At 47.8% G+C, this 24469-nt stretch overlaps 1 protein-coding gene, 1 long non-coding RNA gene and 1 other non-coding gene across 3 annotated transcripts; 1 reads left to right on the forward strand and 2 right to left on the reverse strand.

Moving 5' to 3' along the window:
* Positions 1-817: 817 nt before the first annotated feature.
* LOC127313529 (uncharacterized) lies at positions 818-1769 on the reverse strand. Its single transcript, XR_007859055.2, has 3 exons — positions 1632-1769; positions 1302-1537; positions 818-1106 (listed from the first exon to the last, which is right to left on the reverse strand). It is a non-coding gene; the product is annotated as an uncharacterized lncRNA (long non-coding RNA).
* A 3739-nt stretch (positions 1770-5508) lies between these two features.
* LOC127313525 (heme oxygenase 1, chloroplastic) lies at positions 5509-9493 on the reverse strand. The gene is made up of 4 exons (XM_051344015.2): positions 8793-9493; positions 6345-6568; positions 5836-5943; positions 5509-5741 (listed from the first exon to the last, which is right to left on the reverse strand). Exons 1-4 carry the CDS (start codon positions 9220-9222, stop codon positions 5649-5651), a joined length of 855 nt encoding a protein of 284 aa, XP_051199975.1. The 5' UTR covers positions 9223-9493; the 3' UTR covers positions 5509-5648.
* An 8686-nt stretch (positions 9494-18179) lies between these two features.
* On the forward strand, positions 18180-18374 carry LOC127318186 (U2 spliceosomal RNA). Its single transcript, XR_007861741.1, has one exon. It is a non-coding gene; the product is annotated as a U2 spliceosomal RNA (small nuclear RNA).
* The last annotated feature ends 6095 nt before the right edge of the window (positions 18375-24469 follow it).

The raw sequence follows: 24469 nt of genomic DNA on the forward strand, positions 1-24469 counted from the left end.
CAAATGTAGTTTCAATATAACAATAAATAACCTAAATAAAATTATTTGCATAAAGAACACAGATTTAGATGATGTTTAAGAAAAAATCGTTCAAAATCAGGCATATACAAATATTTTTCTTCACATGATTCATGTCTTATCTTTTGTTAAAAATATCTTACAGCTCCCGGCAGCAGCGTTCTTTTCAATCTTGAGCTTCCTTTTCCTTGTACTTGGGCAGCCATGATATCTGCAATGAACAAAATATTTTTAGATTAGCATAACTCAATTTGGTACGACACAAAATTTAAGAGTAATATCATCTAAGGTTAACATATCAAATTTTGGAAAAAAAATCGCAAAATTTCAGAAAAAAACGCATATTGCATATTTTTTGACAAATAATATAAGCATCATATAATTGAAGGACTTACTTTCTCCAGTAATACTCTCGCACTCTCACCATTGCCGCATCAGCATCGAAGTGTGAATCTCGTCCTATGTGAGAGATTTAGCTGAGGAGAATAGGTTCTGAGACTTCAAGTTCAGGGAAGATCATCCTATCTCATGTGAGAATCACATGAGGAACTCAAGATTAAACCACCGAGCCAGAAGCGGAGCAGGACGATGGAACTGCTACATGCATCTGGACAGCATCAAACATGTCCTTACTATTTAATTGCAAACATCGAACATGTCCTTATTCAGCACTCTCCTAAACTTAACTAGACGATACCCCGCGCGTTGCTGCGGAAATTTGTAGTAATGTATAGATAGAGGATTAGTGGAAAACGATGATTTTATTTGCTAAAACGTTTAAACATGATTGATGATTTGAAATGATGATGACAAATAGTTTGTCGGTAACTATTAACTATCACTGTTTCTGGTTTTGTCATTATCAAATAGAAACCGCCAAAAAGAGATATGATAATGTGTAGTTCTTACTCATGGAGATATACATGCATTGGATCGTCATGAGATTCCGCTAATGAGAGTTCTAGATTACAATTGAAATGGGATCAATTCTGAGATCAGTAATTCTTGGTTTAAGCAAAATAATATAGCTAATCTTAGGTAGAAGCCAGTGCAGTTCTTAGGTTGTTCCCTGAGTTGGTGGCCATGCCCTGCATTTGGTATAAAAAAAAACAGCAGTTTTAGCAAGGTTATACTTTTGTAATAACGCTAGCCGCGTGGAACAGAACTTTAGGATAATTTTGTTTGGGCATGAAAATTCATAATACATTTTAATGTCGCCCTTGTTTAATGTTTGTTGCTTGAGAATAAAAAGTGGGAATGATAGATTGAGAAGATGCACTTACTTTTACTTATGCCGTTTCACAACCAGACGTTAAAATTCTTCATGTTCTGGAAATTTGACACTTCTTTCTGCACCAGAGTTGTAAAGAAGTAGTCTTAAATTTGAACACTAATTAGAACAATAGAGATCTTACAGCTATGGGTAAAGGTAAAATTGGGTGTTTGCAGAACTGCTACAGTGGATTTCTTATTTTGTCCCTTCTCTGAAGGTTCTTCTGTGAGCGACTACAAAATAAGTCTGTATATAACATATGCATCCAAAGATCATGAGCGGAACTTGGACTTCAGAAAGTAGGACAGCAGATTTGAAGGGACAAAACTATCCTACTGACCTTTATTAAAGCTTTGTACATGGAGCGCCGGTTATCTCAGATGAGGCTGACTGGTTTAGTTCAGTGGTGGCAACGGTGTGAGTGACGCCAGGCAGGGGGTCACCGACTGCAGGGTACTGAATGCCAACCAGGCGAGATTTCAATCTGCAGATCATACACATGCAAATTGACTTGAAACGAAGAGCAGGCATTGTTGGTTCGATTTATAGTGTGGTAGACAATTTGACTGGAAAATATATAGCGCAGAAAAATTCTTGTTCTATTAAGCACATGAACAAAAGGAAGGTGCTCATCTGATCTAGCTAATGGAACTCAGAGCTGGGTGCTAGATGCGATCAGCGAGAGCAACAATCCATACATGCATATGCTCATCCAACGAAAATAAGAAAATTATATGATGAGAGCTTTACCAGTGATACATATGAAAAAATGGAGGATCAACTTACAGAAGCGATCTGGCAAAAGGTCCAGTTTCTTTGGGGCAGGAGCATGATCTGGCAAGTCAAAAACATGAGCTGAGGTTTCTTTGGAGCTGGAGCGCGATCTGGCAAATCAAAACATGAGCTGGGGCTACAAATATTCAGGGGAGGATGGAAATTTAGGAGCGTTCAGCTACCTTGCGACTGAGGCCAGTGTCGAATATGAAGGTGCGAGGAGGCAGGCTTTTAAGCACCATGGCAGCAGGGACTCAATTAATGGAGCCGTTTCTTCTTCATTGGCAAGGTAATGGATGTCGATGAATGCTGGGTGAGTCCGTTTCTTGTGGCGCGGAGACGATGGGTCGCGGCGGCGTCTGAGGCGATAGTGCCTATAATAATGGAGCCATAACCGTGGGGAAGATGAGACGAAAGCGTGTCGATGGACTGGGCTCCTTTAGCGTGCCGAACGGAGGCGGAGTCGTGCGAGCGGTGGCGATGGGAAGACGGAGGCGGAGCCGGTGGGGGAGAGATCGATGGGTAAGCGAGGAAGATGAAGAGAGTCGGCTGGGTCATGGGCTGGTGTCGGCCCATCTGGCGAGGAAGGGCAGCAGAGATCGGCCCATCTGGCGAGGAAGGGCGGCACAGATCGATGGGAAAAGGTCTGCGCAGGTCGTTCTGCCTCCGTTCGGGCGTGGCGTCGAGAGGATTGCCCACGGGGCGTATCGGGGCATGTTGCGGACGGGGTGGGCAGGTATATGAGGTGACGTGGCTTCATTGGAAGCTAGGAAATTGGGATCACCTATTTAGAAAGAGAAGATAAGGGAGCTTAAGATAAAATTATTGTCTTATAATTTCTCAAATTGAACTATTATGCCAAGCTTACACGGGGGAGATGTAAATGAAACAAGATAGAAACATGAACATCATGTTCGACGTAGCTATTGACTTGAGAGAAGGTGGCATGTTAAGAAAAAAGGAAACAAGGTACAATAAACAAAAGAATGTTGCTCACATTTACTGATTGTACCTGTAGTCAAATGTAGAGAAGATATAATGAAGAGCATTCACTGATAAATCCCCAGTGGTGTTATCTCTTACAGAAGTATATGTTAAGTGGTCATGTTGAACCTGTAAGTCAAGACATTCTCCAAAAAAAAAACCTGTAAGTCAAGACATGGTAAAAAGGTGAAAGGGAAACAAAAATCTGGATAAATCTGAAAAAAAAAAATGAACTTTGTTGTCATAATTTAGAAGTTCAAATATAAGACAAGTGGACTCGAGCAAAACTGCAGTCTTTTCTTCTATTGGAACCTTAACATCAACTTTCTGCCCACCAGGTGTTGTGGCTGCGTGAGCTTGTGGAAGAGAAAAACTTGTAAGTGGGGCAGGATCAGATTCTGCAAAGTTATACAGCTCCAGGATAAGGTGAAAGAAAAGCTTCATGTCAAAGTTTCTTCTAAATTAACACAAACCGAGGGTAAATCAATTGTCTGATTCAAACATGAATACACCATTTAATTAGAAGCAACTTCACGAAGCATGATAAATTGATAATTCGGATTTTGGGGTTTTGTTAATTAATCTACCATCATGGATCATTATGTGTACTTTGTGCAGTAGCTAAGTTCCCACAGGAAGATGTATGGAAATATAGTAATACAAGGGAAGGGATACAGAACTAACAATTTCCGGTGATTCTCCAGTATCATTCCTGGACACCCCAGCGGACTGGGCATCTCGTCAACATCCCTCATAGTTGGACGTATTCCTCTAACACACCACATATTCTTAGAACAAGTAGCTGCTAAGAAAATTACGTGATCTAACAGACAAATTGAACCTGCAAACGCCCAAATGAATCTAGACGTATACAGACGGCTGAATTCCATACCAGCTGCGTGATGTGTTGGCCGAGCTTTATGTAGGTGTCGCCATTGCGGTCCTCACGGAGGCGAACGCTGGCAGCATCTCTCATGCAGTCATCGATCGTGGAGGCGTCCAGGCTGCGGCCAGATCCCGCCACAGGAGTAGGGCGTGGATCACACAAGTACAATGAAGTATCCTAGCCGCGATGCTACATTGACAGAAGATTGAATTGGTGCATGGGAAATAAAGAGAACATCAACGGGATCATGCAATAGCAATGAACTGGACCGTGGCTCAGAATGGATGGAGATCGAGATGGCGGAGGAGCGTCGGCTGAATTGGGGAAGGAGACGCTGATGCCCGCGGAGTGGATGTCGAGCGCGGCGGCAGTCAACGTGGTCGTCACCGTGAATCCGCGCGCACCTCTTGCTGGCAGGATCGTCCCGGGGCGACGCCTGAGAGGAGCGGCGGCGCGATCGTGGGCACACGGCGGCGAATGCGACTGAGGCGCAGCAGCATCGCTGTAATTGCGGAAGTAGGCATCGCCCATGTCGGTTGAGTCGGGCGTGGGCGTGGGCGTTGGCAATCCAGGCGTGGCCGAGATCATGCGGGGCTTCGGCGTGGCCGCGTGGGCCGTTGACCGTCCGTCGGATGGAAGGTAACGTGAATTTTGGGTGGGGAGAACGGGTGAATTTAGATCGTTAGATCAACCAGGATAGACGGTTTAGATTTTATTTTCCTACACAAGTTTGTGCCTTTATAAGTAGTAGAGAAGTAGAGATAATGCACAACAGGGGAAGAGCAAAATGATGTACTAACATGCATGTCTTGTTACTTGAGATAGCTAAGAGGCTGTTAATTCTTCACGGCCTCACAGGCCAACCAAACTGGTAGAAACAAAGAAGTAATTACTCATGATAGGCAACAAAACGAAAAACTGCAGAATATATGTAAATGAAGTGAGTATTTTGATGGAAGGCCTAATGAAAACTTCTAAGAGATGTCGTTTCATTCCAACCTCATCGAGCCTATTGTACCTTGCTTTCTTCATGAAACCCACAGAGTACCAAAATGCTTCAGGATCTTCTTCCATCACTGCATTTCTAGGTGACAAGAGGTCACTCATACCTTGGCCGCGGCCTATCTCTGAATCATAGGTGCATATGCCTGAAGCAGTGCGACTAACCAGGCAGATAAGTGGTTATAATCTTCCAACCCAGCAGATAATGCAAACCCAGCAGATAATGCACGCTGTAACATGCGAGCGTTCGAGAAGCCACTAGGATTACGACCACGTTGTTGTGCTACATAAACTATGATTTCCCTACTTTGACAGGAGATGAACAGAGAGAAGAGTTCAACTGCACCTGTATAAGCTTATCCAAGAAGTTTAAGCCCATATAGAATCCTAACTATCCTGCTTTTGGTAGCTTATGCACAAAATGAGCAACTCTGTCAAAGAAAATCAGGCAGAGACGAGATCAGTCTATACAGAAAGTAAGCGCCATGGGAGATTTGCAAAAGCCCCGCACTCCCTCATACAGGGAGCACAACTGAGTAATGGATGATCAAGAAAACAAACCCTAGACAAATGCAATGAAGGATTATTCAGTATATGACAATTTGATTGCAAGACAGTTCAAGCCCAGCGGAGCATGTTCCTCCCCAGTGCACATACATGGCTTAATATTTACAATGTTTATCATGAAACGAAATGGACATCACTTTTCACTCAGGTGAATATCTGGCGTAGGAGATCTCCTGAATAGGCGAATGATTTCTCAGTCTCCTCCAGGCAGTGGTTCTTCTCTTCCCGGGACCAGTTCTGAGCAGAAATGTGATCGGGTCAAGACAATTAATCCTCGGAGCAAACGAGCAGATAGAATATAAGAACACAGAATCGAGGCTGTTGGACTTACAGAAGCAACTTGGTTAAGTTTGCTGCGGACATTCTGCAGCAGCTGGGACAGGGTACCTTCCCACTGGTAGAATTCCAGCTCTTTCTTGTTCAGAATCTTCTCAGCAACCTGAAATGAATGGAGGGCATGCTTACCAGGTTAAAGGATGGAGGAACAAATAACTCACACACACACACCACACAGACATATTACAGGCGGCCAAGATGCCCTGATTTGGATAAATAAAATACAAGATTCATATTCCAAAACGAAATGGCCAGTTATAGAATGAATGTAAAAATATCTACATTGCCAGAAGTTTGAGATATAAAACAGATGTGTATAAGGTGACCCCCAACGAGGTGAATACAGTTATATCATACTGCTACCTTATGTTGAATTTCAATCAGCAAAAGCAGACTATTGAGAGGTAAGAACCCGTGTCGACAACAAATTCTTTACAACATATGGGAAGCCATTCAAACACACATGAACGTTTTGGTATAAGATTATGTTCTGAAAAGTGGTACCTTTTTGCCGATCATTCGGCCTCCAGCAGTATGAGCGAAGTACACATTATAGAAGTGACAGATAAATGCTTGTGGGTCCTTCTCAGACAACTCTTCCAGATAGGAAGCATATGTAGTGCCAGGAGCAGATGGTTCTGGAATAGTGTGACCCTGTTCACTGAACCATTCCAGATCTTTCTTCAGTGCCTCTGATCTCTCCAATCCAGTATTCCGAAACTCTGCATCTGAAAGGTATAGATAACTAGAATGTCAAACAGCAGCATCTAGTAAAATATGATGAAAGAGGCGTTCCAGCTTCTTCCTAGAGAACTTTAATTTACGGCAGAAAAGTTGAACAGCTGTAACCACTTCAAGATTTCAGTAATTACGATGTTTATTGTTCCAACCAGAATAAAAAAGTAAAATCCATTGAGCTAGAAATTTCCAGTTCCAACTGAGTGACCACATGGTGTTACTGTTAATAGAACTATGCGAAGCAACTTGGTGTCCAACTTAAATCTGGAAGGTGGCCAAAGTAACTGAAAGTGGCCAAAGTAAACAGCTATGGATTTCACAAGTTATTACTAAAGGTGTCTATTGTTTGTTCAAGATTTGTTGCATAACTGAAGGTGGCCAAAGTAAACAGCCATGGATTTCACAAGTTCAAACTAAATATGCAAGTAAAATATCCATTCATCGAACCAGATGGATATAGACAATCCAGATATGTCCAACTTCAAATTTAAAACTACAACTGTGGTTTATTTGCTATTTTGCGCAAAGTATTACTTTTTTCCAAAAAAAAAAAAAAAAAAAATTAACAAGAACAAAGTTTCTCACATCGAACAGACAAAATCAGTCCATAACCAATAGCCGGTGGAAACATTATAACAAGTTAACAACACCATCGTAAAACTGAAAGTTGGTATGAGAGAAGGGTTCCTGACAGATACAACTGAAATTATTATCACAATCACATAATGAATTAGCCCTCCACCATTTTCAACATCTTTATTTTGATCTTTCCTAACATCTCAGAAATAAAGCAATGGTGCATTGCATGACATCGTATAGCAGTAGCAGGATGCTGATAGCATGGAAAAAAACAATTTTTGTAGTGCCTGGAATAAATAGCTTGTGTCACAACCCTGAACCCTACGTAGGCAATTTGGACATTATGTGCTTATGTCAAAGAGGCAATATATTCAGGTAAAAAAAAAGAGGCAATATATTGACTTCTGATTTCATGTTTCACAATAAACTATATAGAACAGTAAAGCACACAAATTTTCCCATGTCTAAGTGGCGTGATACAGGAGATGTAAACACAAATGAGGAGACGGGGGTTGCACTGCAAACAGTGATGTAAACATAAGCCAGCCATCTAGCACTGGCTATGCGCTACACACCACCCTGCCACCGTCATTGTGCCTAGCGCCTTTTGGAGCACTGATTTTCAAGCATACACATTGCGAAAAAGGCATTGCAAGACACCAATGGAAATAAGTCTTCAATTATCATTCCAGATGGAGAGACTTCACCATACACGAATAAGATGGCACATGTAGCTTCCAACATATTTGCCAAGTAGAGAAAAAATCAGTACACCACTACGGTTATTTGTGAAGCGTACAAATACAACACCCATATCACAAGCAAATGCAAATGAAAACACACCAGTTCTAAATAAGTTTTAGCAGATATATGAGCATCTGTCATTATAAATTGTTGGCGAAATTATTCAAATTGGGAAGTGAGAATAACTGAAGCGAAGTGTTTCTCCTAGAGAATTTTAGATACAAATGTTGTGGAATCACCTAAAGAATCGAACATGATATCATGAAGTGCAGATATTTGGATCTGGCGCTAATCTTATGCCAGCATCCAGCAGGCCTCTTTGAAAGAGGTAAACACCTACGTTTTATAAAAAAAATTGTGGCCCCAATCACCTCCATTGCAAGCTCTCGATACGCTGCTTGTGTTTAATACTGACGTATATCTCATCACATGTTTATTGTAGCAAAGATATCGTACAGCATTCTACTGAAAGTTCATCATAATACCCGGTTTTACAAAATTCCTATGAATTATCTCGAGAGCATATGCAACAATCATGGGCTCAAAATCTTTGTGTACCTTTAATCTGGATTAGTAAGCCATGATTAGTAGTATCAGGATAACATATCTTTCAAAGACATCAGAAGAACCAGGAACTGCAAAACAATTGCCTGCTTCTCAGTCCTGGCTCTTCTTTGTCCGTACATTCGATTTAAGTTTAGCAAAAGGAAATATGATGAATGGATTATTGTGAGTAAATAAACCGTAGCACGAAACCGCTACCCACCACACACAAACCGTCAGTGGAACCGTCAGTCGCACAGAGGCCGCAAAAAATCTAACTGGTCAAAAAGCAGGACACGGAAGAAAGACCAAAAATAGGGAGGGAGGGTTTGATTGCGGGCCACTCACACCAGGGCACGGCGGCGCGGTCGACGATGTCCTCGAGGGTCTGGAAGACGAGCCTGCTGTCGACGAGGAAGCGCAGGTATCCCTCGGCGGTGGGCTCCCACCTGGCGACGGGTGGCGCCTGGGGCTCCTTCTCGCCCTCCCTGGCCTGGTCCTTGGTGTGGAGGCGCATGGCCACGGCCCGCATCTCCTCCACGAAGGGCTTGTCGCCCCCCTCGCCCCTCGCGGCGGGGGCCATCTCGGTCGCCGCCGCCGCCGCCACCATCCTCCGCCTCGGGTGCGGGCTGGCCGCGCAGATCCCCGGCGCGCGGCGCGGGCCGGTGGAGAGGGAAAGGGCGCCGCTTTTGGTCCTCCCGGCGGCGGCGGCGGAGGCGGAGACGCGCGGGGTGGTGATGGTGGTCAGGGAGGCTGAGGCTGATGATGCGGGCGCCATGGGAGCGGATTGGGGAGGCTTGTCTTATAGAAGCTGGGGTTTCTTGCCGGGGAGGGCGAGCCGACGGTGGCGACAGGGACGGGGCGGGGAAAGGGGGTTGCTTTGGAGTGCGGCGTTGGCGCGACGAGGGCGAGGAGGTGGGAATAGAATAGTGGAGCTCGGATTGTTAATCGCGCGCGGGTGGGCTGGGGTCTGGGGAGCGGATTGGAACGGCCGGCAATGGCGTGAGGGTGAGGCTCTCTTGCTCTGGGCTCTGGCTCGGGGAAGACGATGGGGTTTCGCCTCTCCTTTTTCTACGCGAAGGTGGGGCGATGGTGGGTTATGACATGTGGGGTCGTCCGAGTGGGGCATAGATGTCAGTGGGAGGTGATTGAGAGGAGGAGCCGTGGGGTCCGGTTTCTGACAGGGTTCGAGAGCATGGGAGGCCGGCCGAGATGTCGCGCGACGGGTGGGACCCGATTGGCAAGGAGTGCGTGCGGGCCATTGGGCAAGCACGTGACGGAGAGTGGGGCGACGCTCCCGTCCATTTCTTTATGCTTGGACCAAGGGCCTGTGTGACAAGTTTTGCCCACTCCCAGGACCTGTTTGAGATTCGCAATAATAAGGAATTTTTAAAAAGTAATTTAAATTAACTAACTCAACTTGTGTAGATATGCATGTATCTAGAGCTAAACAACGTGTAGATATATCCATATCTACATAAAATTAAGTTAATTAAATTAAATCAAAGGGAGCACTTGAATCATAAAGTTATACTACCTCACTCCATAAACAGATGTCTGAGATTTGTCTAAATCTAGATGGGGTACTAAAGATTATTTTTGTACCCCGGAGAGGAGTGCGGCATTTCATGCTCCTCGGCTCTAGTGAACTTGGTATCTCAAGATTTATTTATTTTAAAGTTTTGGAAAATCTAGAATATGTTGCTTGCATAGATAACGTGTGTGTTCTCTACATATTTGCAGTGTCTTGCTAAATAATATGTAATATTTTTTTGCTACACAAAAATTGCAAAATTGTGGGTTCAAAAGGTCAAAAATTGTTTTGGAGACTCTTGTGTAAAAACATTGTGTCCTTAGGCCATCTCCAAGGTGGGCCACAAAACACACCCACCATCCGTCTCTCAAGTATATGGAAAAAAGAAATGCCAGATTGGACAAACAGTGTTAGTACCACTCCAAAGCTCCCAACTTTCCGGGTTGGCTAAGGGTGCACTGACATGTCCACATGCATGTGCCACATGGTTTTCCCTTACACCGGCCCAATAGTTAACCCAATGCCCCATGTCGGCCTCTCTCTCTCCCCTCCTGTGTTTATCATCTCTCTTGTGACTCATCTCTCTCAATGTGCAACCACCCCGCGGCCAATCCATCCATCTCGTTGGCCCAACCCTCCTCCGCTACCCTTGATCATGTTGTGGATGTGAGGTCGAGGCTGAGTATTGCACCGCTCTGAGAAGCGCTAGGAGGAGCCCATCGAGGTGGGGGAGAGGGACTGGTGAGGCTGGAGTGCGGCCACCTTTGTATTTGAGGACATGCTCGTTGGCGCTCATTGTGTTGTCCTTGCATTGCATGGTGATGTGCTCGTGTCGGCTGTGAAGCTCATGTTCCACCTCCACAGCAGGCCTTGGCATTGACATCTAAGTCGTTGGAGGCCCAGCGTGTGGCACGTCGACGTTGTTTCTACTGTGGAGGTCCAAATTTAATCAAAGGAAAGAATAGGTAAAACAGACGCTCGCCCAATCGAGATGTTTATACCTATTAGTGGGGGCATTAATTCTAGGAATGGCCTTACCTTCCTTCAAGTATTAGTGTGTGCCTTCTAGAAAAGATGATCGTACGTATTTTTGTTATGCAACAAAATAGCATATATGTGAGGGTCACATCAACTTCTATATCCATTATTATGGTGATGAAACATAGCACATATGCAGTACAAAATATATACACATGCCTTCTTCGTTACGTTTCCAGCTAGATAGAGAAACAAATGCAGATGTCAAATATAGCACCGCCAGATTCCGCATCCAATATTGTACCGCGTAATTAAAGGAAACAAAAGTGTGCGACTTCTATGACCATGGCGTGTAGTGCTCTCAAACAACATTTCTCCGTGGGTGTGAAGCTGTGCAAGGAAACAACAGAAAAGGGACGAGACGGCACGGCTCGGGGCGCTTCGCTCCGTGACAATCCATGAGTGAGACCGACGAGCGTACACGTTACAGCTCTGGATATCACCAGCACTTCGTTTCCTTCACGCTATGGTTCCACCGTGTTGCCTTTTTAAAATCAAAGACGAGGTAGCTTTGAGGCTGGGGTTGGCATTTGGGCACACACAAGCTGAACTGAACGGGCTGCACAGTCGTTTTCCATCGTTCCAGGGGTGGTGTCACGGCGTGCCAGCGACACCTTGCTTATTGTTTGCTCTGTCTTTGTTCATAGGTGCTTAATTTACTTGGCTGCCCAATTGCGTGTAGATGTTTCGCTCTCATGTTTTTCTTTTTGGGGGAAGTCTGTTTATACGATTGTGACATCAAATCATTTTTCTCTCGACTCAGTGGGCGACTGAGGCACATAGATTTTTTAGATGACCTTCGAGAAACAAGAGACTGTGACAGCAAAGGAGAAACAATATACTGGAGCCGCATTTCTTTGCTCAATCTTGCGATGGGACATTAAGGTGGGGGAGCATTAGGGACTTATCCGCTGCATTAACAAAACGTCATCATCATCTTCTACAGAAGAGAGCTTCTTCTTCTTATCTTCAGTCCAGTATTTCTTTGGGTTTCCTTGAAAATGGTACGGCTGAACCCTCAACTTCACCATAATCCCTTCTCGCAACCATTTCCTTTTTCAACAACATCCTACTAGCAGTTATGGTTGAGAATGGAACGGGAACTTCCCGCACCATTTTCGGAGAAAAGGGAAACAGAGAGCAAAAATGGATGCCAAAAGGGTATTTTGAGGAGACCTAACGGAAACAGAATATTCTAAATGGAAATAGAAAAGAGAACATGGGAGATGGGACGAAAACAAGAACAGCAAAGAAATTCCAAAAAACCAATATGGAAATTTTCCGAAAATGTAACCCAACCATGCCTATGTATTGAGTAGTACTCCAAGTTGGTGATTTCGCTTGCTCATCAGGGCATGGAATACATGATGCTAGGGCCTACATCACATTTGTATCCAGGCCACGGTACCTAGGAGTACTAAGGTATGTACTTTATGTTCAACTGCCACCTTGTTGAAGTTGTGAGCTATTTATGTCTTGTTGTCTACTTCTTTATGTATCGCTTTTGTTGTACAAACTGATGTATTATACGGCTATGTGTTCTGACAAATGTTCGTTCTTGTATCGTACCCTCTCGTATTCATCTCCGGTGATTTTCACTTCCGTATTCGTTTTCTGGGTTTTCGATTTCATTTGCGATTTCGACCAGATATTTGGAAACGAAAACGATAAAAACATGTTTCCTACGCTCCCATTCAGTTTTCAACCCTACTTGCAACATTAAGTTTGGACTTGACACTTGCATCAACGGTGCTCCACCTGTCTCCTATGTGTATTGTTGTAATTTGTGATTTCTCGCTATTATGATCGTCACATCGAGGGTGTTAAAGTATAAACTTGTATAGTTCTACCTGACCCGTATTTTACATGTATAGCGGTTAGTTTGATACGTGTATTGGTAGTTTCCTTGGTCTCCAAGTGTAATCCTCCTATATATATTGAGCCGATCACCCCATTGAGAGGTGTCTTCCCTCAAATCATATTCTCGTTTATATGGTATCAGTTGTTCGTTCCTAAAACCTAAAGTGCTTCCGCCGCACCCTCCCTCCCTCCCGATCCCATCTGGCCGCCGCCATGACGAGCCCCGCCCAGATCTCCTCGACGGCAGGTGCCCTCACGGACACCGTGGTGCCCGCCATCGCGCCTCCCTCGCCGGCCGCCCTTGCAGTCAACGTCGCTAGCGTGAAAACGCACATCCCGGTCGTCCTCGACCTCCAGGCTTCCAACTTCGCCAAGTGGGACATGCTGCTCGGCGTTCTCCTCGGCCGGTACGAACTCACCGACCACATCTCCGTCGACACCCCGGCCGCTGCTCGCACTGCCGAGTGGCTGCGTCTGGACTTCACCGTCCGCTCGTGGCTGTACGGCTCCATCAGCAACGACATCCTCGACACCATCATGGGCCCGAACCAGACCGCCTACGTCGCCTACACGCTGATCCGCAACCTCTTCCTCGACAATCAGCTCACTCGCGCGGTCTACCTCGAGGCCGAGTTTCGTGCCCTAGCACAGGGCGATCGCACCATCGCCGCCTACTGCCACCGCCTCAAGTCCCTCTCCGACGCTCTTCGCGACGTCGGCCAGCCCGTGACCGACCAAACCCTGGTCCTCACCTGTCTGCGCGGTCTGAATCCGCGGTTCAGCGACATCACCACGCTCGTCACCATGCAGGTTCCCTTCCCAACCTTCCTGCAGACGCGCTCTCTCCTGCTCCTCCGCGAGAACCAGCTCGCCGCCTCGCTCCCAGGGATGCCGTCGGCGTCTCAGGTCGCTCTGTACGGGCAGACCACCGGCCCCTCCTCCGGCGGAGCTCCAAGCGGCGGCTCCGGCAACGGCAATGGTCGCTGGAAGAAGAAGAAAAACGGGACTCATGCTCCCGTCGACCCGCGCGGCAACTGGACCGCACCCGCGCCCGGCCCCTGGATCTGCTTCAACCCCTACACGGGCCAGACGCAGCCCATGCCGCCCGTGCATCCCACCTGGCGCCCAGCTGCACCACCGGCCGGTGGACAAGGCCTCCTGGGTCCGCGGCCCGCCGGACCACCTCCTCGCCAGCCCACCTGAGTTCCACCGGGGCAGCAGGCCTACGTCACCCAGCTGGCTCCCCTTCATGGGCAGGCGTTTGGCGTCAATCCGCCGCCCCCGGCGACGCTCTACAACCCCACCGCCACGCCTCCACCAGCGTGGGACTGCTCCGCCCTCATCGCCGCCCTGAACAGCACCGCCAGCTCCTCCACTGCCGGATCCTCCAACGCCGGCCTGGGTCATGGACTCGGGGGCCACATCTCACATGGTCAACGACCCCGGTATAATCTCCTCCCCTTCCCACACTTCTTCCTCCTCCTATGTTACCGTCGGCAACGGTGTGTCTCTTCCTATTTCTAGCACCGGTCATGCCATCCTTCACACACCTAATCACACTTTTCACCTAAACAACGTCTTAGTAGTTCCAGACATTATCAAAAATCTTCTTTCTACTCGTCAGTTTACCATTGATAATTCTGTTTCTGTGGAGTATGACCCTTTTGGTTTTTCTGTTAAGGATCTTCGAACTCGGCGCGAGATCATTCGCTGCAGTAGTCCTGGCCCCCTCTACGAGTTCTTCACCAGCCGCAGCTCTCCATCCCACTTCGGTCTTGTCGCCTCCACCAACTCCACCGAGCTGTGGCATCGCCGCCTAGGTCACCCAGGACGTGATGCTGCCTTTCATTTAGCTAAAGATTTTTCTCTTCCATGTAATAAAGATACCATAGTGTGTCATGCGTGTCAACTCGGCAAGCATGTCCGTTTGCCGTTCTCTAGGTCTAAAACTATTTGTGTGCGTCCTTTTCAATTAATACATTGTGATTTGTGGACATCCCCTGTTGCGAGTAATTCTGGTCTAAAATACTACCTTGTTGTCGTCGATGATTTTTCACACTTTATGTGGACTTTTCCTCTACGGCACAAGTCCGACACTTGCGACATCCTCATTAACTTTGTTGCCTATGCACGCACACAGTTCCAACTTCCTGTAGTTGCACTCCAATCCGACAATGGCACGGAGTTTGTCAACTCTACGCTCGTCGAGTTTCTCACCCGCCATGGTATTCATCTTCGCATGTCCTGTCCCTACACCTCGCCACAAAATGGCAAAGCTGAGCGTGCTATACGCACTCTCAACGACATCACCCGCACCCTTCTCTTTCAAGCGCACATGCCTCCCTCCTATTGGGCCGAGGCTCTTGCTGCCGCTACATATCTTCTCAACCGCCGCCCTAGCCACCCCATAAATTTCCGAGTCCCTTATACTCTCCTCCACAACCAACCTCCCTCCTACTCCGACCTTCGGGTCTTTGGCTGTTTGTGCTACCCTAACCAGTCCGCCACCGCCGCCAACAAACTCGCACCGCGTTCTACCGCCTGTGTCTTCTTGGGTTACCCTTCGTCCCACCGTGGCTATCGTTGCCTTGACATGACGTCACGTCGGATCATCACTTCTCGCCACGTTGTCTTTGACGAGAACTCCTTTCCCTTTGCTCACGCCCAACCCTCGCCGCCTACCGACTCCCTCGACTTCCTGCTCGAACTCGCGGCCACGCAACACGTGCCAGCCCAGCCCATCCTGAGCCACCGCCGCCACCTCCACCAGCGTCAAATACTCACACAATGCTTACTCGTGCCAAACACGGTATCTTCAAGCCCGTCGATAGGCTCAACCTCTCCGCTGTCCACTCTTCTATTTCTCCCATTCCCAAAACATACCGGACAGCTCTCCATGATCCACATTGGCGTGCTGCGATGTCTGAGGAGTACTCTGCTCTTCTTGAGAACCACACCTGGTCTCTCGTGCCTCGGCCTGCTGGTGCTAACATTGTTTCAGGAAAATGGATCTTCAAGCATAAGTTTGGCTCCGATGGTGGTCTTGCTCGATACAAGGCAAGGTGGGTGGTTCGCGGGTTCTCTCAACAGCCCGGCATCGACTATGACGAGACTTTCAGCCCGGTTGTCAAACCGGCCACGATTCATGTCGTCCTCAGCATTGCTGTCTCCTGTGCCTGGCCGGTCCATCAGCTCGACGTCAAGAACGCCTTTCTCCATGGCAATCTTGACGAAGTGGTCTACTGCGAGCAGCCTCCTGGTTTCGTCGACCCAGCTCGGCCCCAGCATGTTTGTCTGCTTCACAAGTCCCTCTATGGCTTAAAGCAGGCACCTCGGGCGTGGTACCAGCGGTTTGCTCACTATGCTCATCGCCTTGGCTTCGTTGCTTCACAGAGCGACGTGTCCCTCTTCGTTCTTCGTCGTGGAGATGACCTGGCCTATCTGCTGCTCTACGTTGACGACATCATCCTCACCGCCTCCAGCGCTGCTCTTCTACAGCACATCACTGACCAGCTCCATCGTGAGTTCGCCATGACCGATCTCGGGGATCTGTCCTATTTTCTCGGGATCTCGGTTTCTCGCTCCACGACAGGGATGCTCTTGTCTCAGCGACAGTACGCCATCGACCTTCTTCAGCGTGCTGGAATGATGGACTGCAACCCATGTGTCATGCCCATTGACACTCGTTGCAAACTATCTGCCGATGATGGACCTCTCGTCGCCGACGCCACCGAGTACCGGAGCTTTGCTGGAGCTCTTCAGTACTTGACACTGACACGTCCAGACATTGCTCATGCTGTTCAGCAGGCCTGTCTCTACATGCATGCTCCTCGGGAACCGCATCTCAACCTCGTCAAGCGGATCCTGCGCTACATCCGTGGCACTCTGGACCTCGGACTACAGCTACACTCCACCCCGGCCTCATCTCTGACCGCGTACTCCGATGCGGATTGGGCAGGTTGTCCCGACACTCGCCGATCCACCTCTGGCTATTGTGTCTATCTTAGTGACAATCTAGTCTCCTGGTCCTCCAAACGCCAGGCTACTGTATCTCGTTCCAGTGCTGAGGCCGAGTACCGCGCTGTGGCTCACGCAGTTGCTGAGTGCTGTTGGCTTCGTCAGCTTCTTCTCGAGCTTCAGCGTCCCCTTCCTACCGCGACAGTCGTCTTCTGTGACAACGTCAGCGCTGTCTACATGGCTTGCAACCCGGTTCAGCATCATCGTACGAAGCACATCGAGATTGACATACACTTTGTTCGGGAGAAGGTGTCACTTGGTCAGATCCGGGTTCTTCACGTGCCATCTTCGCAGCAGTTTGCTGATGTCATGACGAAGGGGCTACCGTCCCAGTTATTTCTGGACTTTCGGTACAGTCTTTGCGTTCGTCCGACGCATAGACTGCGGGGGGATGTTAAAGTATAAACTTGTATAGTTCTACCTGACCCGTATTTTACATGTATAGCGGTTAGTTTGATACGTGTATTGGTAGTTTCCTTGGTCTCCAAGTGTAATCCTCCTATATATATTGAGCCGATCACCCCATTGAGAGGTGTCTTCCCTCAAATCATATTCTCGTTTATAGAGGGCGAACAAACTTGTTGTTGCACTAGTCCGCTTGAAGGAACACCATTATCTTGTACGTGAGGAATACAAAGCTTGGGGATAATTTTTGAAAAATTATAACGTGGGTTTTCGATTTTTGTGTCCCGAAGTAGATGACTTGCCAGCCATCCGATTATTTTAGCGGATGGTGGATGACAACTGTCATCACATCAAGGTAAAATAAGTTTACACCTTGCAATTTTGGGTTGGTCTAAATTGGTTGATCGGGAAAACATCCGCTCAATATTGACATCCCAATTTTCTAGAGCAGGGTCGCTTTTATTTTAAGTAGGAATATTTTTTTCCTTTTCCATCAAAGAATATATATTTCGATAGAAATATTTTTCACACCAAAAATACACTCCAACATCCATCTTTTTTTGTTTCAGCGAGACCAACATCCAGCTTTTTGAGAGAGAAGACCAACATCAAGCTTTTTTTTTTTTTTTGAGAAAAAAAACCCAACATCCAGCTATGTGGATCGGTGAACGGCCGAGCTTATAGTGTTATACACCGGGCTGGACAAAAGGAAGTAGCCCATCTATACTGGGCCTCAACCGGATCAAAGGCCCAATCAGCCGAACGCAATGCGCTGCAGTGTGTTTCTTCTGCCTTCGTTCGAATAGTCCCACATCGGCCAGCACGAACGCCGTCCGGCAGAGACACGCTATATAAACCGACCCACGGCATCAGCACAAATCATACCTTTCTCGGCCTTTTGGCTAAGATCAAGTGTAGTATCTGTTCTTATCAGTTTAATATCTGATATGTGGGCCCTTGTGTCCACACGATATTAAATTAATTTTTTATGGGGGAGAGCCCACATGGTAGCTTGCTATCGGGCTCTCGAGCGTCGCCTTGTCGTTGCACCGCAGACTTGGCTTGGCGCGCCCCAACCAAAGCAATCTTTAACTGTTTCTCGGTAATTTTTGTTCTACAGTTGTTGATTTCAGTCATCTTGACAGCAAAAGCAAACGAGCATGACTATCGTTTCGGTTTCTTCATATTTGTTCTCTCGAAGAGCCACCGGGGAGACAACTGATCAGTATTTGAAGGACAGTGCGCCCTGATGTTCAGAGCCTCAAACACATTGTATCATACTGTACTTTTCTCTCATACACGCACTGAATCGGAATGTATTCAGGATTGATCCTGCTGGCCCTTGCGTGCTCTTAGGTCAGAGGTACACAGTCTATGTTGTAAGGCCAGTCAGGAGCATGTTGTAAACCGCCTTAGCTAAATTTATTCCGGTTACATATCCTCTCCAAAATCCAAATGAACTCATCCTTAACTCCAGCAGTCAATGGGCTGGCACAGATGACAGTGTCAATTAAAATCTTTCTACCACCCCTGTTTATTAGCCCTTTTTTCAGCCAGGCATGAAGTTTAAAGCACAGTCCAAAATTAGTTACCAATCGGATCTTGTCAGGGGTCCAATGGATAATTGCAGTCCAAGATACTTACAAGGGATAGTAGTAATCTGGCAATTCAAAACTGAAGTCACCATCTCCACAACCTCCTCTTCTCCGCTGATTACCACAACACTAGATTTCTAATAATTTATACAGACAAACCACAAGCTTCAGTGCTTACCAAGGATTTTTAGTGCCTCATGGACAAGGCTGAGCTCTGCGAGCACTAGTTTGATAAATAATGGACTCAATCCACCCACTTCTTGAGCTTTGATAACCACACTAGTCAGGCTATCCATTGCAGAAATGAACATGATGGTGCATATATAGGATTCCCTTGGCTCAAGCCTCTGACATACGTGATCCTCTGACCACAGCTTCGATTCACAAAATCTTTGGGCTGGCAGTAGATAGAATAACGGTTTTGCTAGAAATCAGGCGCCTGATATTTAATAAGTCTAAGTTGAATTTTTTAGATCTGTAACGTAAGTATTAGCGCTGGATTTCTGCTGGATTTCTTTTTAGCCTTTTCCCCTGTTGTGTGCTCCGCTGCCTGGCCTATAGGGAGAACTGTGGCTCGGCCTTTTCTTCTTTTTTCTTGTCGGGCCGGCCGTGAGTTTGGAAGCGATGCAACGTACATATAGGGTTGGCTTTTTTTCTTCTTCTTTTCCTTCCATATAGATTTTTTTCTGCCCGTCCCTTTCTTATTGATTTATATTAGTATTTTTTATTATCTCCTAATTACACACTGTGTGTAACTGTATCTCACTTGTACATATAAGGGCCTCTCTCCTGTCGCCCCCTCCAGGCGACGGGGGAGGGAAACCCTAGCCTCCCGCCGCCACCTCCCCACCTCCTCTGCCCGCCCCCTCGCCGCCTCCCGAGGCCGCCGCCAAGGACGGGGGCGGCGAGGATCTATGCCTCTCGGGCCCCCGCATGGCCGTCTCGGAGGGAAGCCGCCATGCCGGTCCCGGAGGTCGCCGTCGTCCGCGCTGGCTCCGTGCGTGGCCCGCCGCCGTCCTGCTCGCCGCCGTCCCCTCGTTGCGTCTGCGTCGTCCACGCGGTGCCGCCTCTGCGCGCCGGCCCTGGCGGCGGGATGCGGGCCGGCTGCGGACTTTGCTGCTCGGCGGATCGTCGTTCGGCCTCTGCGCGGCCCCTGCAGCTTGGGGTGGCCGCGGTCTCCGCCGGGCACGGCGCTGCCTGGTGCGCCGCCGGCGCTCGCGCGCAGGGCTCTGTTCGGCGGGCTCCTGCGGGCTCAGATGGGCCCCTACGGGCTCAGATGGGCCCCTGCGGGCCCCGATGAGCGCCTCCCAGCTCCGTTTTCTGTTTGGTGGACGGCTACAAGGCACCCTGCTCGGCGGGACACCTCTTCTGCCAGGGCCTTCGTTGGGCCCGACGACAGACGACAGCGCTGACACTCCAGGCGAAAGCTTCGCACCATTGGTGCCGATGTTGGCGGTGCTATTGGGTACCGTTTTTCCCTGTTGAGGGCTTCATCGGGGAGCTTGGTCTCCTGCTGTCGCGAGTTCTTGCGTTCTCCGGGTGAAAACCTCTGCTCCTTGGAGCGGGCGGCGGCGACACTCTGTGCCGTTACCTTCTTGAAGGCGCCGCTTTTGGAGTCTGTAGTCCTCGTGGTGTGGTAGATGTGTGGTTGTTGTGCTGCTTGGTTGCCTTGTCGTCGAGGGTGGTGGATGCCGGGGCGGCGGCCCCGGACGGTTGACGTGCGCCGAGGCGGCGGCCTCGGATGGTCTTGCAGCGATGACTCCATGGGGTGTGGTCATGGTCTTGAAAGGCTTGGGTGGCGTGTTCGTGCTACGTGGGTAGCGAGCTCGTCGGCCCGGCCTACGCGACGGGGTGGTCGGTGTGGCTGGCAAGTCGGGGCGGCGGCCCCGGATCTTTTGGCGTGGCGTTCGTGGTCTGCGGGTGGTCGCCTTGGTAGCTTGGGCTACAGGTCGTCCACACCATGCGGCGTTGCGGCTCGCCTCCGAGCAGGGGACGTCGGAGCAGCGGCTCCGGGTTTGGTGGTGTGTGTTTGGTCGTCGGTGGTCTCGTTTCGTGTGGGCGATGAGGCCCCGACTTTTGTGCGGTTTTTTCGGCCGGTTTCCCTCATAAACTCGGCCACTCTGTATGGTTTTTGGGCCCGGTTTCCCTGATTAACTGAGCCAAATCTTCTTCTATTAATATATCGAGCAGCTCACCTGCCGAATTCTCAAAAAACTTGCACATAAGTGATAAGTTGTCGTTCCAGTTGCATACTGTGTCCAATTATACCTTACTAACACACGGGTTGTAACTGCATTCGAGTTGCACAACGTTGCACACCATATGCAACCGTGCCTCAGTTGGGCATATATTGCAACTGAGTTTTTTCTCCTGAGTTGAAACTTAGATTTTATAGTCCCGCGTTGGTCGAAATTAAGATTTTTTGAGTTACTCGTTTGGGTTGCAAGTGAGATTCTTCTACTTGCACATGAGCTCAACTAAAACCTTTTATTGCATATAGATTGGAAATGAGATTTTTCAAGTTATGTGTAATTGCAGCTGTTATATACCGAGTTGCATGCGTGATGCAACCGGGATTATTTGAGTTGCACATAGCTTGCAACTAGGATTCTCTCTAGTTTCATATGAGTTGCAATCGGAATATTTTAAGTTGCAGGTATGTTGCAACTAAGATTTTTCGAGTTACACATAGATTGCAACTAAGATTTTCTAGTTGCACATAGTTTGCAACTCAGATTTTTACATTATAACCTTAACTCGATTTTCTAGAAAAAACACGGTAAGCTATTTGCTTGTCATCCTTTTCGTAGCCAGTTACTTATTTGTGTTGAATGTAGATGGGCTGCAGCCCAATAAGACAGCCCATGTGGTCTACAATTCCTGAAATCTCAAGGCCCATCACGTTGGTAGTTTGGGACAGCCTTGGGGAACAAAGTTTAGTCTCACATTGCTAGTTGGGAGAGAGTTGGAGTGGTATATAAGGGCTGCTGTTCTAGTCATTCCAAGTGAGTGAGAATAGAAAGAGCCCTCGCGCACTCCTCCTCCTCCGCCCGCCTGTCTCGGCTCGGCACGTCACGTCACGTCACGTCACGCACGTCGCGTTTCGTGACTCGAGTTCGAGACACTCTCAAGGAAGCCTAAATTTTTGCTTGGTGCACCAACTGTGTTGGGTACGTGTAGACCTGCATGTGCATGCTCGCCGCGTGTCCCTGGCTTCCAACGCGGGCGGGTTGGCTTCCTTCCAGGCTATACAAGGAGACCGATCAGATCTGGAAACAGTGTTCTTAGATCTCTCTCTCTTTCTTGTGAAGTTCCTTTTGCTGTGCTACTCTCTAGTTTTCCCCATCCCGGCGACTGCGTGCACAGCCGTCCGGGAGAGCAGGCCTCCGAAACTCCGTCCGTTGAGATCCTGCACCGGGAGACGGGCGATAAGGTTTTTGGGGAGCGTCTCGGCGCGACTGCTCGCTGCTGTTCGTGTTCATCTTCGCCGGTCCGTCTGCTTCATCAACGACTACGACTACACCATGGGCGACATCAACAACTCCCATGGTGGTGGTGGTGTTACTGCTGGTGCGACCTTCCCGGTCGCGATGTACGTGATTTCCCTCTCCTACCTTGCACTGCTACTTATTCCATGTTCAGATCTGATGCATGTGCTTAGTCTGATGTGTATGGTTAAGTATGCTTGTGCATCTGTAATGTTGCTTTCGGTAATTAAACTCACACGGAAATTGCCTAATAATCCAACAATCCAAAAACCTTATTTGCTTAGGCAATTTTCACCGTCTGGTTTTGCTGCTGCGCTCAAACCGAGCCCGTTTACGGGTTCTCATTTCAAGAGATGGCAGAGTAAGATCCTCTTGTGGCTCACTTCTATGGGCGTGCACCGGGTTGCGGAAGGTACTCCCAGAGGTCCGCTTACTCCTGAAGAGGATAAAGCGTTCGGGGATGCCACCGTAATCTTTGTGGGTGCCGTTCTAAGTGTGCTTGGAGACAAGTTGGTTGATGCTTATCTGCACATACGAAATGGGAAGGAACTGTGGGATGCACTGGACGCTAAGTTTGGTGCTGCCGATGCCGGGGGTGAACTGTATGCTATGGAGCAGTTCAATGACTACAGAATGGTTGAGAACCGATCTGTAGTAGAACAGGCTCATGAGATACAGATCATGGCAAAGGAACTCGAGCTCCTCAAGTGTGTGCTACCGGACAAGTTTGTCGCGGGATGCATTGTCGCCAAGCTTCCTCCTTCATGGAGGAATTTTGCCACTTCTCTCAAACATCAGAGGCATGAGTTTTCTGTTGAGAATATCATGGGCTCTCTGGATATTGAAGAGAAGGCGAGGGCAAAAGACAAACACACTGGAGGAACCGAGGGACGTTCTGCTGCCAATATGGTGCAGAAAAATACCCACAAGTCCAAAGGAAAGAATAAGGGAGTCTCCCAGACTACCAACTTCAAGAAGAAGGGGAAAACGGAGAAGAAAGATCCTTGCTGGGTGTGTGGCGAGACAGGCCATTGGGCTAATCGCTGTCCACAACGCAAAGGAAAGAAATGTCAGGCTGGACAGAACTCAAATTATGTCTGTATGGTCATTGGCAACACAGAGGAAGGAACTACAGGGTATGGTAATATGTTACCTACTGTTCTTTCGGTGTTTCAGCCCACGGAATGGTGGGTTGATACAGGTGCCAATGTTCATGTGTGTGCTGACATCTCCATGTTTACCTCTTATCAGGCCCGAGGTTCCTGAGTAATGATGGGGAATGGGTTACATGCTACTGTTCGTGGTGTTGGCACGGTAGATCTGAAGTTTACTTCGGGAAAGATCGTGCAACTGAGGAACGTGCTGCATGTCCCTTCTATCAAGAAGAATCTCGTTAGTGGCTCCCGTCTTATGAAAGATGGGTTTAAGTTGGTGTTTGAATCCAATAAAGTTGTACTGTCCAAGTATGGAACTTTTGTTGGAAAGGGATATGAATGTGAGGGAATGTTTCGCTTCTCTCTAGAAGACTTCTGTGATAATGTTGTGAACCATGTAAGCACTAGTGTTAATGAAACTAATGTTTGGCATTCACGACTTTGTGATGTTAATTTCGGTTGTATGACGCGGCTTGCTGATATGAGTTTAATTCCGAAATTCACCTTTGTCAAAGGCTCTAAGTGCCATGCTTGTGTGCAAGCAAAGCAGCCTCGCAAGCCTCACAAGCCTGCGAAGGAAAGAAACTTGGCACCACTAGAGCTCGTGCATTCAGATCTATGTGAGATGAATGGTGAGTTGACAAAAGGTGGAAAGAAATATTTCATGACTTTGATTGATGATTCCACTAGGTACTGTTATGTGTACCTACTGAAAACTAAAGATGAGGCTCTTGATTTCTTTAAAATCTATAAGGCTGAAGTTGAGAACCAACTTGAAAGAAAGATAAAAAGGGTTCGGTCCGATCGTGGTGGAGAGTACTTTTCTAATGAGTTCAATTTATTCTGTGCGGAACATGGTATAATCCATGAGAGGACGCCTCCCAATTCCCCACAATCCAATGGGATTGCGGAAAGGAAAAACCATACTCTAACA

Source organism: Lolium perenne, chromosome 7 (genome assembly GCF_019359855.2).
Source record: "Lolium perenne isolate Kyuss_39 chromosome 7, Kyuss_2.0, whole genome shotgun sequence".
NCBI lineage: Eukaryota > Viridiplantae > Streptophyta > Magnoliopsida > Poales > Poaceae > Lolium > Lolium perenne.

What these genes read in the sequence shown, in the direction of transcription:
- LOC127313525 (XM_051344015.2), bottom strand. Translation starts at nt 9,222, where the DNA reads ATGGCGCCCGCATCATCAGCCTCAGCCTCCCTGACCACCATCACCACC. An exon ending in CCGCGCCGCCGTGCCCTGGT is followed by an intron (nt 6,569 to 8,792) that starts GTGAGTGGCCCG and finishes TATACCTTTCAG; the next exon opens with ATGCAGAGTTTCGGAATACT. An exon ending in AACTTAACCAAGTTGCTTCT is followed by an intron (nt 5,742 to 5,835) that starts GTAAGTCCAACA and finishes ATTTCTGCTCAG; the next exon opens with AACTGGTCCCGGGAAGAGAA.